This window comes from Salmo salar, chromosome ssa17 (genome assembly GCF_905237065.1).
Source record: "Salmo salar chromosome ssa17, Ssal_v3.1, whole genome shotgun sequence".
Lineage (NCBI taxonomy): Eukaryota > Metazoa > Chordata > Actinopteri > Salmoniformes > Salmonidae > Salmo > Salmo salar.
Genome location: NC_059458.1, coordinates 19476192 through 19494455, shown reverse-complemented (window position 1 = coordinate 19494455; position 18264 = coordinate 19476192). Strand labels below are relative to the sequence as shown.

The window sequence follows — 18264 nt, the reverse complement described above, 5'->3', positions numbered from 1 at the left end:
GAGTACCAAAAGTGCTCACGAGAATAGTAAGCCAACTAAAATTCAGAAGTGAGGAAATGTTGCCAGTCCTCACTTGTAAAAATACTATTTTAGGCTTAGGGGTTAGGTTTATAACTAGGGTTAGGGTTATAATTAGGGTTAGGGAAAATAGGACTTTGAATGGGTGTGTGAGTGAGTGTGTACCAACCTGGTAGAAGTTCTGGAATCCTTCGTCAGTGAGTGTGTACCAACCTGTTTAAGTTCTGGAATCATTGGTCAGTGAGTGTGTACCAACCTGGTAGAAGTTCTGGAATCCTTGGTCAGTGAGTGTGTACCAACCTGGTAGAAGTTCTGGAATCATTGGTCAGTGAGTGTGTACCAACCTGGTAGAAGTTCTGGAATCCTTGGTCAGTGAGTGTGTACCAACCTGGTAGAAGTTCTGGAATCCTTGGTCAGTGAGTGTGTACCAACCTGGTAGAAGTTCTGGAATCCTTGGTCAGTGAGTGTGATGGAGATGGAGAAGATGGAGTAGGTAGAGTTCTGGTCAAAGCCTGTTTCACTGTTCCCTCCAAACAGAGCCATGGCCCAGCACCTACACACAGACACACACAGACACACACACACCTCAGCAGCTAAGTACAGTTACCACATAAACATTGCTATAAAACGGTGCATTATGGGTTATGTAGTCCTGTATGCTGTAGTTCTGACTCACTTCCTCCTGAGAATTGATAGGATGCTGCCTGTGCCCTCGTGACCAATCAGCCAAGAGATGTAGTGGAGAGGCTTCACCCTGAGAAAGAGAGAGAGAGAGGTAGAGCGAGAACGGGATGGGGGGACGGAGAGAGGCAGAAAGAGTGAGGCAGAGAGAGAGGTGCATCATCAACTGTAGTATCTCTCCTGTAGTTTCTGTGTTATAAAGTTGTATTATCTGGAGTAGCTGTAGTAGCTGTACTATCTGTAATTGCTGTATTATCTGTAGTAGCTGTATTATCTGTAATAGCTGTATTATCTGTAGTAGCTGTATTATCAGTAATTGCTGTATTATCTGTAGTAGCTGTATTATCTGTAGTAGCTGTATTATCTGTAGTAGCTGTATTATCTGTAGTAGCTGTATTATCTGGAGTAGCTGTATTATCTGGAGTAGCTGTATTATATACCTGTATTATCTGTAATAGCTGTATTATCTGTAGTAGCTGTATTATCAGTAATAGCTGTATTATCTTGAATAGCTGTATTATATGGAGTAGCTGTATTATATGGAGTAGCTGTATTATCTGGAGTAGCTGTATTATCTGGAGTAGGTGTATTATCTGTAATAGCTGTATTATCTGGAGTAGCTGTATCATATACCTTTATTATCTGCATTAGCTGTATTATCTGTACAGCTACTGCAGCTATCTGTATTATATGTAATATCTGTAATAGCTGTATTGTCTGTAGGAGCTGTATTATCTGTAGTAGCTGTATTATCTGTAGTACCTGTATTATCTGTAGTACCTGTATTATCTGTAGTAGCTGTATTATCTGCAGTAGCTGTATTATATGTAATAGCTGTATTATCTGGAGTAGCTGTATTATCTGGAGTAGCTGTATTATATACCTGTATAATCGGTAATAGCTGTATTATCTGTAGTAGTTGTATTATCTGTAATAGCTCTATAACCTATAGGAGCTGTATTTCCCTGTAATAACTGTATTATTTGCAGTAGCTGTATTATATGTAATAGCTGTATTATCTGTAGTAGTTGTATTATCTGTAATAGCTCTATAACCTATAGGAGCTGTATTACCTGTAATAACTGTATTATCTGGAGTAGCTGTATTATCTGCAGTAGCTGTATTTTATGTAATAGCTGTATTATCTGGAGTAGCTGTAGTATATGCCTGTATAATCTGTAATAGCTGTATTATACACTGCGTGCACAATTGTTAGGCAAATTGTATTCCTCGGGATTAATTTTATTGTTGAACAAACACAATGCTCTCAGTCAATCTAAAATGTTATTGAACCTCAAACCTGAATGTTTAACAAAGGAAAAGTGAGTTGTGTCTTTCTCAGGGAAATATATAAGTGTGCACAATTATTAGGCAACTAAATTACAAAAATAATTTCTCTCAACTCACTTGTTGATTCTCAATTTTTAGAGTAAGTGTAACAGAAGTAACACAAAAAAAAGATCATGGCCTTCTAGAACGCTGAGGACTTCTTCCTGTACCACTGTTTGACGAAAGAATCTTCCAGAAACTGGCAGTATGTTCGGGAGTTGAGTTTCAGTCCATCTTCAACCCGAAAAGGTCCAACTACCTCATCCTCAATGATAGCAGCCCATACCAGTACCCCTCCTTCACCTTGCTGGCACCTGACTCAAAGTGGTGTCCTGTGTCCATTACTGATCCAGCCACGGGCCCATCCATTTGGTACATCAAGAGTCACTTTCATTTCATCTGTCCATAAAACCTTTGAAAAATCTGTCTTCAGGTATTTCTTTGCCCAATCTTGACGCTTCAACTTGTGAATCTTATTCAGTGGTGGTCTTGTTTCAGTCTTCTTGACCTTGGCCATGTCTCTGAGCACTTGACACCTTGTACTTCTGAACACCCCAGGTAGGTTGCAGTTCTGGAATACGGTGGCACTGGAGGATAATGGGTTCCTGGTAGTTTGACGTTTAATTCTTCTCAAGTCTTTTGCAGTTAATTTGCGCCTTTTCTTCCCCATGCATTTTTTGCGCCCCAGTTGACTATTTGCAACAAAACGTTTGAATGTCCGGTGGTCACACCTCAATAGTTTAGCTATTTAAAGAGTGTCACATCAGTCTGAAAGGCATTTTACATTTTGGGCTTTTCAGTGTCAGTTAAATCTCTTTTTTGGCCCATTTTACCTGAGGTAATGAGGCTGCCTAATAATTATGCACACCTTGATATAAGGTGTTATTCACCTTCGCCACACCCTCCCTCATTACACAAATACATATCACCTGAAAATGATTCAATCCAATAAGCATTCAAGTTTATATGGTTTGGAGTTGGAAAATGTGAATGGAAACAATGATAAGATCAGAATACACACTTGCCTAATAATTGTGCACGCAGTGTATGTAGTAGCTGTATTATGTACCTGTATTATCTGTATCAGCTGTATTATCTGTAGTTGCTGTATTATATGTAGAAACTGTATTATCAATAGTTGCTGTATTATCTGTAGTAGCTGTATTATATACATGTATTATCTATATCAGCTGTATTATCTGTAGTAGCTGTATTATATGTAGTAGGTGTATTATCTGTAGTAGCTGTATTATATACCTGTATTATATGTAGTAGCTCTATTATCTGTTGTAGCTGTATTATCTGAAATATTTGTAATAGCCATATTGTCTGTAGTAGCTGTATTATATATAGTAGCTGTATTTTCTGTAGCAACTGTATCATCTGTAGCAGCTGTATCATCTGTAGCAGCTGTATCATCTGTAGCAGCTGTATTATCTGTAGCAGCTGTATTATCTGTAGCAGCTGTATCATCTGTAGCAGCTGTATCATCTGTAGCAGCTGTATCATCTGTAGCAGCTGTATTATCTGTAGTACCTGTATTATCTGTAGCAGTTGTATTATCTGTAGTAGCTGTATTATCTGTAGTAGCTGTATTATCTGTAGTAGCTCTATTATACTAGAGGTTAGAGCGTTGGGCCAATAACCGGAAGGTTGCTGGATCTAATCGCTGAGCTGACAAGGTAAAAATCTGTCATTCTGCCCCTGAGCAAGGCAGTTAACCCACAGTTCCCGGGCGCCGAAGACGTGGATGTCGATTAAGGCAGCCCCCCGCACCTCTCTGATTCAGAGGGGTTGGATTAAATGCGGAAAACACATTTCAGTTGAATAATCTGGAGTAGCTATATTGTCTGTGGTAGCTGTATTATCTGGAGTAGCTATATTGTCTGTGGTAGCTGTATTATCTGTAGTAGCTGTATTATCTGTAGTAGCTATATTGTCTGTGGTAGCTGTATTATCTGTAGTAGCTGTATTATCTGTAGTAGCTGTATTATCTGGATTAGCTGTATTATCTGGATTAGCTGTATTATCTGGAGTAGCTGTGTTATCTGTAGTAGGTGTTTTATCTTTAGTAGCTGTATTATCTGGATTAGCTGTATTATCTGGAGTAGCTGTATTATCTTTAGTGCCTGTATTATCTGGATCAGCTGTATTATCTGTATTAGCAGTATTATCTGTAATAGCTGTAATAGCTATATTGTCTGTGGTAGCTGTATTATCTTTAGTAGATGTATTATCTTTAGTAGCTGTATTATCTGTAGTAGCTGTATTTTCTGGAGTAGCTATATTGTCTGTGGTAGCTGTGTTATCTGTAGTAGCTGTATTATCTGTAGTAGCTGTATTGTCTTTAGTAGCTGTATTATCTGGATTAGCTGTATTATCAGGAGTAGCTGTATTATCAGTAGCTGTATTATCTGGAGTAGCTGTATTATCTTTAGTAGCTGTATTATCTGGATTAGCTGTATTATCAGGAGTAGCTGTATTATCAGGAGTAGCTGTATTATCTTTAGTAGCTGTATTATCTGGAGCAGCTGTATTATATACCTGTATTATCTGTATTAGCAGTATTATCTGTAATAGCTATATTGTCTGTGGTAGCTGTATTATCTTTAGTAGCTGTATTATCTGTAGTAGCTGTATTATCTGTAGTAGCTGTATTATGTTGAGTAGCTGTATTATCTGGAGTAGGTGTATTATCTGTAGTAGCTGTATTATCTGGAGTAGGTGTATTATCTGGAGTAGGTGTATTATGTTGAGTAGCTGTATTATCTGTAGTAGGTGTATTATCTGGAGTAGCTGTATTATCTTTAGTAGGTGTATTATCTGTAGTAGCTGTATTATGTTGAGTAGCTGTATTATCTGTAGTAGGTGTATTATGTTGAGTTGCTGTATTATCTGTAGTAGGTGTATTATCTGTAGTAGGTGTATTATCTGTAGTAGCTGTATTATGTTGAGTAGCTGTATTATCTGGAGTAGGTGTATTATCTGTAGTAGCTGTTTTATGTTGAGTAGCTGTATTATCTGTAGTAGGTATATTATCTGTAGTAGGTGTATTATCTGGAGTAGATGTATTATCTTTAGTAGGTGTATTATCTGTAGTAGCTGTATTATGTTGAGTAGCTGTATTATCTGTAGTAGGTGTATTATGTTGAGTTGCTGTATTATCTGTAGTAGGTGTATTATCTGTAGTAGGTGTATTATCTGTAGTAGGTGTATTATCTGTAGTAGCTGTATTATGTAGAGTAGCTGTATTATGTTGAGTAGCTGTATTATCTGTAGTAGCTGTATTATCTGTAGTAGCTGTATTATCTGTAGTAGCTGTATTATCTGTAGTTGTGTTTCTTACCTGTAGTGTTTCTCCTGAGGAGGCAGGGACCAGGTGATGGTCAGAGCATGGACCTTCCTCACAGGAACAACTGAAACACACAGCTATGTCTTACTATACTTGTGAGCATATCTTTTTGGGGACCAACAATTGATTCCCATTCAAAATCCTGTTTTCAAAGAGCTGAACTGAAGCAGTATGGCACTAATGGAGATCAGGAGAGAAGTCTGTACAGGTCCGCTCAATAGAGCAGGTGTTCCTACCTCTGTACAGCTTGTTGAAGGCTGGAGTATCAAAGGGATCCAGCAGCTCAGAGAAGTCCGGCTTGGGCTGAGCACTGAGGAACAGGGTTCAGTAAGTGTTCGCTAAATGGCCATATTATAATATGAATGGTGAGGGATTTATGTACAGCTGAGACTCACTTGTTGGGCACTCCACTGAAGATCTCCTTCACCCACTCCTCTAGAGTGTCCAGCTTCTCTACACACACACACACACACACACACACACACACACACAGGAGGACAACAGAGTTACATGTGTGACTGCGCGGCCAGGTCGTGTGTGTATGTGTGTGTGTGAGTGTGTGCCACCTTTAGACTGCACAGCCAGGGTCATGTAGTGGGCAGAGTAATGTCTCTTCCAGAAGGAGCGGAGCCTCTTGTAAACGTTGATCTTCTTTTTCCTGGGCTCTGTCTTCAGAGTCTGGGCGTTACCTGGGGAAACCATGACAACCACTGGGTGAAACCATGACAACAGCTCAGTCACATACCACAATAACACAACATCTGTCTCTCATTTACACATGACAACACAGTACACAGAGTAGTTTGTGTGTGTGTGTGTGTGTGTGTGTGTGTGTGTGTGTGTGTGTGTGTGTGTGTGTGTGTGTGTGTGTGTGTGTGTGTGTGTGTGTGTGTGTGTGTGTGTGTGTGTGTGTGTGTGTGTGTGTGTGTGTGTGTGTGTGTGTGTGTGTGTCTGCCCTCACCCCAGCAGAACTTGCCCATGGGGTGACCTGGCTTCGCTAGACTCCCAAACAACATCTCTTTCCTGTGAGAGTCAGACGGCTTGGCCAGTTGGTACTCTGATAAAAGAGAGAAGGGAGAGCAGGTCACTACATAACCAGTGCATAAGGTCTGAATAAGGTCAACAACCAAAAAATCCCAGAATGCCTCTCACCGGAGTCGACAGCTTCCACCTCCCTGTCAATGGCGTCTCGGATCATCAGAGGACTGATGAAAAACTGGGCCCATCTGGAGAGAGCCAATCACAGACAGGTACAGAGTCAGATGGACTAATCCGAATCAAGAGACAAGGCACAGAGACTATAATGGTGGTGTGTTGCTGACCTGTCCAGAGCCTCTCTGAATTTCTTCCTCTGAACGTCAAACTGGAAGACGGTTCTCTCACAGTCCGTGGAGGCGTTGTCGCTGCCTCCATGTTTCTTCAGGAAGGCATCGAAACCATTCTCTGATGGGTACTTCTCACTGCCCATGAACACCACTACAGGAGGAGAGTGGGAGAGAGGGAGGAGAGAGGGAGGAGAGAGGGAGGAGAGGAAAGTCTGTTTTATATCCCCTTGTGTCACAAACACAGCATTGCACCAGATTTATCACAACAAAACAATCTCATCCTTAAGGGTCATCATACTCACTGTGTTCCAGGAAGTGGGCGAGGCCTGGGAGATCATTGGGGTCACTGAAGCTGCCAATACCCACACACAGCGCTGCTGCAGACTGACACACACGCAAACACACACACATAAACACACACATAATCATCAACGCCCTTATTACTATTGCTGCTAATGTGCTGTTATCTCCTCTTCAGGTCACCCTCTCACCTGTTTCTCTGAGTGTCCCTTCTTCCTCTTCCCTTCATCCTCGTCATCCTCAAAGTCACTGTCCTTGTCATCCTCCTCTTCTTCTGACTCTTCCTCTGTTCCCTCTCCTGAGTCTTCTTCCTCCTCTTCCTCCTCCCCCAGTTCCTCCTCCTCCTCCTCTGATTCGTCGTCTCCAGAGGAGGCGGGACCAGTGAAGTCTGAAATTAGCAGAACTCGAAGCCCATTGGTTAGCTCGATGTACCTGTGGGAGGGGTTAGACAGAGGTAAACACTATTCTCTTATTCTAAGATGCTGACACAACCACACACACAGTTTGGCCCTCCAGACAGACAGACAGACAGACAGACAGACAGACAGACAGACAGACAGACAGACAGACAGACAGACAGACAGACAGACAGACAGACAGACGGATGGAAAGAAAGACAGTCCCTCTCTCTCACACAGTCCCTCTCCCTCTCTCACACACACACACACACGTTGGTGTGTAAGGTAAAGGTTGATGTTACCTGTACTGTTTGGGGTCACTAGGGGACTTGATGATCTCTGGATCTCCAGTGTTCTCTCCTCCTCCATCCCCTGCTTCCTGGACTTGGACCTTTAGTTCTGGCTCAGCTTCCTCTCTTTCTTCTCCTCTTTCCTCCCCTCGGCCCGGTCCGGTGCTAGAGCCACTGGCTGAGGCACTTCTGGACTTGTTGGTCTGTGGCATTCTGAATAGCGACGACACTTTGGCACTGTGGGGCGACAACAGCGAGCCACGGTGAATAGAACTCAGGGAAACCAATAGACAGGTTATTCAACTCCAGGTCTGGAGGGACTCTACTCTACTTGGAAGTTCATTCATGTCACTGATTGGGCAGAGAGTCCATTCACCTTGTGTGCCAGGTCTGAGTCAGTCCATGATTAGCAGGGAAGGATGACAAGCAAAGGGGTTTGGGCCCTGCAGGTCTGGAACTGAATAGCCCTGCTCTACTGGCCAACACCGTGACACAGCGTGTCACTCTAAGGACAGCAATGGTGATAGGCTGGATTTAACTTAATTTAGAATGATTGCGTAAGCTAGGCTACTGAGTAAATATTTGATTTTAATGACACGTCTGTCAAGAAGTGACAGTGATTGAAAGTAAGACTCTGTGAAGCAAGCATCTGTGTATTAGTTTGATCAGCTGTCAAAAAATGCTGATCATGTCAGACACAGTCAACAAACGCAATGGGGGGGTGAGGGGACAATACATCTATTCACCCAACGCCCGTCTGGTTTGTTCGCCCGTATTCAGCTGTGTGTCAGCTAAACCAACATCCCCAGTCCCCCAGGGCCTTACACTACACCGTCCTCGCTAGCAGCAAACTGTCGCAAGCGAGACATCCGTTACAAGATGGCAATAAGATGAAAGATACAGTAACACAGCGAGAGCAGGCTACAGGCTACTTCACCATGATTGACCGACAAGTCTATCAAAAAGCCTCAGACTTTTCTAGGCTAGCGACTCACACAACACATGTCAAACCCCACCCAACGTTTCTACTACAGAAACGTACACTTTAAATTGGTTCTACGTCCTAGAAATGAATCTTATGTTTGGTCAAGTTTGACAGCTAACGAAGTAGCGTTGATCATGGCGATGTTTCCATACCTTGCTTCTTGATATCACAGGGACGGAACCTAGTGTTTCCCCTGCATATGGTGGGATGGTTATTCTGCTATAAGGAGCGCCTTGATTCGTCGAAAACCAAGAGCATTTCAACATTGCAACATTTGATTGCTCCGAAACAAGGCAGACACACCCAGGGGCGTGATTACGGAAACGTTGAACGATCGTGATTGGGCAGAAATACGCGACACGTGGGAACTTCTCTACTCTTCACATTGTGGTTACATTGTAGCAGCAACACGAGACTGTTTGTTACATTGTAACTAACAAGTACTGTAGCACTAGCAGCAACAACAAAATGGACAGTGTCGACAAGTTGTCTGGCAGGACCTATACTTACCACAGTCCCGCGTTACAGCAGGCCATAATGAGTTTATAGCACTCATTCATTACACCGTAATAAAAACAGCATCGAGGTAGTTACAGTCGCTTGTTGGCTTGTCCATGGACAGGCCTGAGGTAGGCAATTGTACATTGTGATGCAGATACAGTAGATACGTTCTATTGAATTGCTTCCTAAATTCCAAACCTTCCAGTGGCAGTGTTAAACCGCTAGGGGGTAGGCGACAACAGGCAGATATTGATAGAGTTTGTCTGCTGATGGTCTGTAGGCCTACAGTTGAACGAGCGACTGCTTAAGACATGACCTTGCTTTTGGGCCGTTCGCAGACACACAGATTAGACTCTCAGTCTCCTGAACAGACTGAAGACTAATGATAATGTGCTGCATATCCTGATAATGACTAATGAAACCACAGACTTCACAGTCTGTTTAATGCAGAACCAGGCCAGGGAAGATTCAACAATACTTTCAAAAATACAGTCTACTCTATGTAATTCTATGCTGTTTATTTATATTATATTTGTCTCTCTGTGTGTGTGTGTTTCTACCTGTGTGTGTGTGTGTGTGTGTGTGTGTGTGTGTGTGTGTGTGTGTGTGTGTGTGTGTGTGTGTATACTTAGTCTGACTTTAGATTCTAAAGGGCCAAGGTTCCCATGGCAACTGATTAAAACCCTAATTACATTACATTTTTACATTTAAGTCATTTAGCAGACGCTCTTATCCAGAGCGACTTACAAAATGGTGCATTCACCTTATGATATCCAGTGGAACAACCACTTTACAATAGTGCATCTAAATATTTTAAGGGGGGGGTTAGAAGGATTACTTTATCCTATCCTAGGTATTCCTTAAAGAGGTGGGGTTTCAGGTGTCTCCGGAAGGTGGTGATTGACTCCGCTGTCCTGGCGTCGTGAGGGAGCTTGTTCCACCATTGGGGTGCCAGAGCAGCGAACAGTTTTGACTGGGCTGAGCGGGAACTGTGCTTCCTCAGAGGTAGGGGGGCCAGCAGGCCAGAGGTGGATGAACGCAGTGCCCTTGTTTGTAATTAAAGCAGGGGGTTTAATTCATTAGCTGATGTGTGTGTGTGTGTGTGTGTGTGTGTGTGTGTGTGTGTGTGTGTGTGTGTGTGTGTGTGTGTGTGTGTGTGTGTGTGTGTGTGTGTGTGTGTGTGTGTGTGTGTGTGTGTGTGTGTGTGTGTGTGTGTGTGTGTGTGTGTGTGTGTGCGTGTGTGCGTGTGTGTGTGTGTTCCAGAACCAAATGCAAGAGACTAGAGGTGAGTAGAAGCCAGAGCAGAGTGTCTTGTCTCTGGCTGGGTAGAGTCCACGGAAGAGGAGAGTAGGGTAAGAAAGAAAGAGAGAAAGAAAGAAAGAAGATTGTCAGGTTTAACGGTACAGAGGAATGAACAAAAAAGAGGAAGAGAAGAGAGGGAAGTAATGCAGTCAATTTCAGAGCTGGACAGCTCTTAACATAGATAGTACCTGAGTATAAATAGACTACCTATTTTAGAGGCTCCTCCAACAGTCTAAAAAGTACACTCACAGACACAGTGCACAACTCTACCCCCAGAGAATAGACAGAGGTATCTGATTAGCATCTCTGTTGGCTCCCTTCATGATTTATTCTTTTTATTAGGATCCCCATTAGGTGACACCAACGGCGATAGCTAGTCTTCCTGGGGTCTGACACATAACAAAAAAAGACATTACAGACAAAAATACTTCAGAATTGACATATATTAAAAACATTAACATACACATTACAGACTTATTTATAAACAAATATTTTTAAAACCGCAACAAAAATGTGTGTGTGTGTCTGTCAGTTATGTCAGTACATACACATCAAAATTAGGTCACATGGGGGAGAGGTGCTGTGCTGTGAGGAGTTGATTTATGTTTTTTTTAAATCAGGTTTGCTGTTCAGTTGACCTATATGACAAAAAATGATTGATGCAGTAAATCTCTCCTCTGCTTTGAGTCAAAAGAGACCGACGTGGATATTGTTGACATTGACCTCTGGGTACATTGAAGGGCATGACGTGCTGCTCTTTTCTGGGCCAGTTGCAGCTTTTCTAGGTCCTTCTTTGCAGCATTTGACCACCTCACTGGGCAATAGTCAAGATTAGATCAGACGAGAGCCGGCAGAACTTGTGGTTGACAGTGGTGTAAAAAATGCTGATCATCTCTTTATCACAGACATACCTCTCAACATCTTTACAACAATTGAACCAATATGCCTTAACCATGACAAATTGCAGTCTAACTCTTTGTTTAGGGTTGCAGTGATTTCACTAGCTGTGGTTCCTAACAATATAATGTTGAATCATCAGATTACATAGACCCACAGGTTTTGTTAAATGCCAGTGGTAGATTATTAGTAAAAATAGAAAACAGTAAAGGAACAAGACAGCTACCTTGCGGAATACCACACTTTACATGTTTTACATTAGAGAAGCTTACATTAAAGAAGCCCCTCTGTGTTCTATTGGATAGATAGCTCTCAACCCATGAAATGGTAGATGTAAAGCCATGACAATTTATTTTAGTCATTTGTGTCATTGCAGTACATGTTGAGTGCCCTTCTCATGTTGAGTGCTCTGTGACGTAGTAGAGTAGTGGCCGGAGGGCACAGACTTAAGGTATTGTGAAATCCATTGTAAAATGTATTTTAATGTTTAAAAATGTTATTATAATGTTGTCCCTGCTCTCGCTTCCCCTCCCTGGCGCTCGAGGGTGCCAGGCTGCCCATCATTACGCACACCTGTTAACATCATGTGCATCAGTGCTCATTGGCCTCACCTGGACTCCTTCACTTTGTTGATTGCCCCCTCTATATCTGTCTGTTCCTTAGTTTGTTCCCTTTGTCAGCATTATTGTCATATTGTTATTTTGTTTATCCCCTGTCCAGACACTGTTCTGGTTTGTTTCATGTCCATGATTTATTAAATGTTCACTTCCTGTACCTGCTTTTCGTCTCCCAGCATCTGTTCCTTACAAATGTATACTACTGCCTTAATTTTTGCTGGACCCCAGGAAGAGTAGCTGCTGCCTTGGTATCAGCTAATGGGGATCCATAATAAATACTAATACAAATAAGCATGCTGAAAGTCTGTTGTTAAATTGTTCACAGAGAAATACAGTGGATTGCGAAAGTATTCACCCCCTTGGCATTTTTCATATTTTTTGCCTTACAACCTGGAATTAAAATGGCTTTTTGGGGGGTTTGAATCATTTTATTTACACAACATGCCTACCACTATGAAGATGCAAAATATTTTTTATTGTGAAACAAACAAGAAATAAGATTTAAAAAAAACAGAAAACTTGGGCGTGCATAACTATTCACCCCCTCAAAGTCAATACTTTGTAGAGCCACCTTTTGCAGAAATTACAGCTGCAAGTCTCTTGGGGTATATCTCTATAAGCTTGGCACATCTAGCCACTGGGATTGTTGCCCATTCTTCAAGGCAAAACTGCTCCAGTTCCTTCAAGTTGGATGGGTTCCGCTTTAAGTCATACCACAGATTCTCAATTGGATTGAGGTCTGGGCTTTGACTAGGCCATTACAAGACATTTAAATGTTTCCCCTTAAACCACTCGTGTGTTGTTTTAGCAGTATGCTTAGGGTCATTGTCCTGATGGAAGGTGAACCTTTGTCCCAGTCTCAAATCTCTGGAAGACTGAAACAGGTTTCTCTCAATGTCACGTCCTGACCAGTAAAGGGGTAATTTTGTTATTGTAGTTGGTCAGGACGTGGCAGGGGTGTGTTTGTTTTGTGTGTTTCGGGGGTTTTGGTTTATGTTCTATGTTTTCTATTTCTATGTGGGTTTTCTAGTTTGTCTATTTCTATATTAGTTTTGGGAACGACCTCCAATTAGAAGCAGCTGGGTGTCATTGCTTCTAATTGGAGGCCATATTTAAGTGGGGTTATTTTCTCTTGTGTTTGTGGGTGGTTGTTTCTTTGTATTATCGTAGTACCTTACAGGACTGTCGTTCGTTTTCTTGTTTTGTTTAGTGTTCACGGTTAAATAAAAATATAAGTATGGACACTTACCACGCTGCATATTGGTCCGATATTTCTTACTCCTCATCTGAAGACGAAGAATATGACACTCAATAATTTCCCTGTATTTATCTCCATCCATCATTCCATCAATTCTGACCAGTTTCCCAGTCCCTGCTGATGAAAAACATCCCCACAGCATGATGCTGCCACCACCGTCCTTCACTGTGGGGATGATGTTCTCGGGGTGATGAGAGGTGTTGGGTTTGCGTCCGACAGTGTTTTCCTTGATGGCCAATTTTTTTCTTTTTTTTTGTCTCATCTGACCAGAGTACCTTCTTCCATATGTTTGGCGAGTCTTCCACATGCCTTTTGGTGAACACCAAACCTATTTTTGCCTATTTTTTTCTTTAAGCAATGGCTTTTTTTCTGGCCACTCTTCCGTAAGCTCAGCTCTGTGGAGTGTACGGCTTAAAGTGGTCCTATGGACAGATACTCCAGTCTCTGCTGTGGAGCTTTGCAGGCCCCACAGGGTTATCTTTGGTCACTGTGTTGCCTCTCTGATTCATGCCCTCCTTGCCTGGTCTGTGAGTTTTGCTTGGCGGCCCTCTCTTGGCAGGTTTGTTGTGGTGCCATATTCTTTCCATTTTTTAATAATGGATTTAATGGTGCTCTGTGGGATGTTCAAAGTTTGGGATATTTTTTTATAACCCAACCCTGATCTGTACTTCTCCACAACTTTGTCCCTGACCTGTTTGGAGAGCTCCTTGGTCTTATTGGTGTTGCTTGCTTGGTGGTGCCCCTTGGTTAGGGATGTTGCAGACTCTGGGGCCTTTCAGAACAGGTGTATATATACTGAGATCATGTGACAGATCATGTGACACTTAGATTCCACACAGGTGGACTTTATTTAACCAATTATGTGACTTCTGAAGGTAATTGGGTACGCCAGATCTTATTTAGGGGCTTCATAGCAAAGGGGGTGAATACATATGCACGCACCACTTTTCCGGGTTTTCTCATTTGAAATTTTTGAAACGTGTTATTTTTTTCATTTCACTTCACCAATTTGGACTATTTTGTGTATGTCCATTACATGAAATCCAAATAAGAATCAATTTATTAAATTACATGTTGTAATGCAACAAAATAGGAAAAATGCCAAGGGGGATGAATACTTTTGCAAGGCACTATAGCACTGTATCTGGTCAAACACATTTTTTTCCAAAAGTTTACTAAGAGCCGGCAGCAAACTGACTGATCGGCTGTTAAAACCAGTAAAGGGCACTTTGATCTTAATTTTGGGGTCCTCTGTGGATTACAGTTTTGAGGACACTTAGTGTTTTTTTAATGGATTCTGTCTTACAATTTGCCCCTAACCACAGATTTTAGGATCCGATTACTGTGTACTGAAATCGTAACTTATTCACCTGGGGGATAAATACATACAGTGCATTCGGAAGGTATTCAGACCCCTTAACTTTTCCCCGAATGTTTATACGTTACAGCCTTTTTCTGAAATGTATTGAATTGTGTTTTTTCCTGATCAATCTACACACAACACCCAATAATGACAATTTAAAAAACAGTTTTTGTGAAATTTTTGCTAATATATAAAAAAAAATGTATGAAAGATAACTACATATGTATTCAGACTCCTTCCTCAGTACTTTGTTGAAGCACCTTTGGCAGCGATTACAGCCTCGAGTCTTCTTGGGTATGACGCTACAAGCCTGGCACACCTGCATTTGGGGAGTTTCTCACATTCTTCACTGCAGATCCTCTCAAGCTCTATCAGGTTGGATGGGGAGTGTCGCTGCACAGCTAATTGCTGGTCTCTCCTGAGATGTTCAAGTCCGGGCTCTGGCTGGCTGGGCCACTCAAGGACATTCAGAGACTTGTCCCGAAGCCACTCCAGTGTTGTCTTGGCTGTGTGCTTAGGTTCACCTGTTGGAAGGTGCAGGTTTTCATCAAGGATCTCTCTGTACTTTGGTCCGTTCATCTTTCCCTCGATCCTGACTAGTCTCCCAGTCCCTGCCACTGAAAAACATCCCCACCACCACCATGCTGCCACCACCATGCTTCACTGTAGGGATGGTACCAGGTTTCCTCCAGACGTGACACTTGGCATTCAGACCAAAGAGTTCAATCTAGGTTTCAGCAGACCAGAAAATCTTGTTTCTCATGGTCTGAGTCTCCTTTAGGTACCTTTTGGCAAACTCCAAATGGGCTGCCATGTGCCTTTCACTGAGGATTGGCTTCAGTCTGGCCACTCTACCATAAAGGCCTGATTGGTGGAGTGTTGCAGAGATGGTTGTCCTTCTGGAAGGTTCTCCCATCTCCACAGAGGAACTCTGGAGCTTTGTCAGAGGGACCATCGGGTTCTTGGTCACCTCCCTCACCAAGGCCCTTTCCCCCCGATTGCTCAGTTTGGCCAGGCGGCCAGTTCGAGGAAGAGTCTTGGTGGTTCCAAACTTTTTCTATTTAAGAATGATGGAGGCCACCGTGTTGTTGGGGACCTTCAATGCCGTAGAAATGTTTTGGTACCCTTCCCCAGATGTCTTGGAGCTCTACGGACAATTCTTTCGACCTCATGGCTTGGTTTTTGCTCTGACATGCACTGTCAACTGTGGGACCTTATATAGACAGGTGTGTGCCTTTCCAAACAATGTCCAATCAATTGAATTTGCTAAAGGTGGACTCCAATCAAGTAGAAACATCTCAAGGATGATCAATGGAAACAGGATGCACCTGAGCTCAATTTCGAGTCTCATAGCAAAGGGTCTGAACACTTATGTAAATAAGATTTTTCTACAAACCTGTTTTCGCTTTGTTATTATGGGGTATTGTATGTAGATTGATGAGGGGAAAAAAGTATTCAATCAATTTTAGAATAAGGCTGTAATGTAACACGATGTTGAAAAAGTCAAGAGGTCTGGATACTTTCCGAATGCACTGTATCTGGTCCTATGCCATGTGTATGCGTACAAGTGCGTGTACGTGTATGTGTGTGTGTTTCCATTGTTTGTGCATTATAGCTTTGTGGGAAAACTGTTATCATACACTAATGCACCTGAGAGCTCTGAAATCTATAACCATCATCTAACACACACACACAAACAAACACACACACACACACATTGACATTACTGGAAGTGCCTCAGTCTCTCCCTCTCTGATAAACATCTACAAGGAAAGATTCTCTTTTTTTATCTCTGTCAGGAGAGAGAGAGAGAGAGAGAGAGAGAGAGAGAGATTGTGAGAGACATAGTGTGAGAGAGAGAGAGAGAGAGAGACAGACAGAGAGAGAGAGAGAGAGAGAGATTGGGAGAGACAGTGTGAGAGAGAGAGAGAGAGAGAGAGAGAGAGAGAGAGAGAGAGACAGAGACAGACAGAGACAGACAGAGAGAGAGAGAGATATGTAAGTACTACTCCATTACCCGTAGGTAATTCACATCAATGTAAGCTGAGATCAATGTGAAATTGAACTGGAAATGGTTATAATGGCATGTAGGCCAGGCCTGCGTTTACATGTTGTGATGTGCTGTTAGGCTCACAATGTAAAATAAAACGCTCATTTATACGGTAATTTTTGTCATTATCAACTGTAAAATACTGTGAAATATTTTACTGCAGCATACTCTAAATTATGGTCCATAGTGGGAAAATGTTGTGGCCAGGGAAAGAATTCCTGTATTTTCATATTTTTGGAGTGCAATTTTTGGGGGGAACACTAGTGGGTGCATGGTATTTTCTTCTGGCTCAGTAACATATTTTGAGACGTGCCTTGTCAGAGGATATGTTTGTTGCACCTGTTAGTGAGAGTGCTGTACCAATTTAACTGGTATGCGGTAGTAGTGCCCCATGAATTTAAAATGTATAGGGGACAGATTGGAGTGGCAGCAAGTCTTAAACCATTCATGGTTGAGCATTCTGCTATATCATGTTGGTCTGTTTAGTCGCTGCCAGTTTGGAAGCCTTTGTTAATAAGGTCTCTAGAAGTGTAAGTAATAAAAATCCCATATATTCATTGACATGCTGTAATCTGTTTGCACCAATTACATGTAATTACAATAAAATACTGTGAATTAGAAACCCCATCTCCCCTCAATGAATTTAATTAATTCACTCATTCATTACGATTACAGTAGCATTTGCTTTGTTACTGTATAATACAGTCAATTATACGGTATTGTACTGTGTCATAACACAGTTCTTGCTTTGATTCTGTATTTAGATTACAGTAGGTGTACTGCAATATGAAATACAGTAACTTACTTGCCAATGAGCTGCTTTGAAGTTACAGTGTCCGGGAGGGAAAAGCGCATTCAGGCCTTAGCCTAGCATGGGGTAGCATTGATCTATGATGGCTATTATGGCCAGTCTTTCTCCATGCATTCCATCACATTATTGTTCTAGCCCAATTCCACTTTTTATTATTAACTAGTGTGTGTGTGTGTGTGTGTGTGTGTGTGTGTGTGTATGTGTGTGTGTGTGTGTGTGTATAACCGGTCTATACAGTATATTCTGTGTATACAGTACAGTAGAACAGCAGAAGATAAGTCAGTCTACCGAGGTGTGCAAGGATGCCGGCTGGCGCGGGTCGCCATGGTAACTAAAACACCGGTTCTCTAGAAATCCGTTGTTGGTGCTTAAGGGCATGAGCAGAGATATAGAAAGTAATGAGATGATAAATTATTGTCGGTAAAGCTGAAGGCCTGGGTAGGGTGCTTTACATCTGTACATGTGAAGATACAGTTGATTGCCCGCTAGGCAGTGGCGGTTCTAGACCATTTCAACTGGGGGGGCCAAGCTGGGACCAGTTGTACTGTTAGAGGGGCCAGTTACATTAGACGTTATTGTTGTCATATCGTTTTCTTCACTGCATTGCAGGCATTAGCAGGCAAAAGACCATGTTCCGCGTTGCCACTGTCTAATAACGGATGTAAAAAAAAGAACGATAGCAAAAATGTGTTATGTAAAAATTATTTCATACTCCACATTTAGGGGGGGCACAAGGGGGTCCAAAATTGTTGTCACAGGGGCACTGGCCCCCATGCCCCCCCAGATC

General features: G+C 42.1%; 1 protein-coding gene across 5 annotated transcripts in view; it reads right to left on the bottom strand.

Moving 5' to 3' along the window:
- LOC106575437 (nardilysin) overlaps positions 1–18264 on the bottom strand; it is a 35978-nt gene that overhangs the window by 10276 nt on the left and 7438 nt on the right. Inside the window, exons 1-13 of one of the 5 annotated variants that reach the window (XM_045698946.1) lie at positions 9189–9288; positions 7706–7930; positions 7197–7437; positions 7008–7089; positions 6703–6856; positions 6533–6606; positions 6342–6437; positions 5947–6069; positions 5776–5833; positions 5617–5690; positions 5375–5444; positions 695–772; positions 451–571 (exon numbers count right to left, since the gene is read on the bottom strand). In XM_045698946.1, coding sequence (XP_045554902.1) covers positions 451–571; positions 695–772; positions 5375–5444; positions 5617–5690; positions 5776–5833; positions 5947–6069; positions 6342–6437; positions 6533–6606; positions 6703–6856; positions 7008–7089; positions 7197–7437; positions 7706–7930; positions 9189–9238 — 1446 coding nt within the window. In that variant the 5' untranslated portion in view covers positions 9239–9288. Of the gene's footprint in view, positions 1–450; positions 572–694; positions 773–5374; positions 5445–5616; positions 5691–5775; positions 5834–5946; positions 6070–6341; positions 6438–6532; positions 6607–6702; positions 6857–7007; positions 7090–7196; positions 7438–7705; positions 7931–8069; positions 8924–9188; positions 9289–18264 lie in introns of those variants that run through there. The other 4 variants (XM_045698948.1, XM_045698949.1, XM_045698947.1 and 1 more) reach the window with 4 other exon arrangements.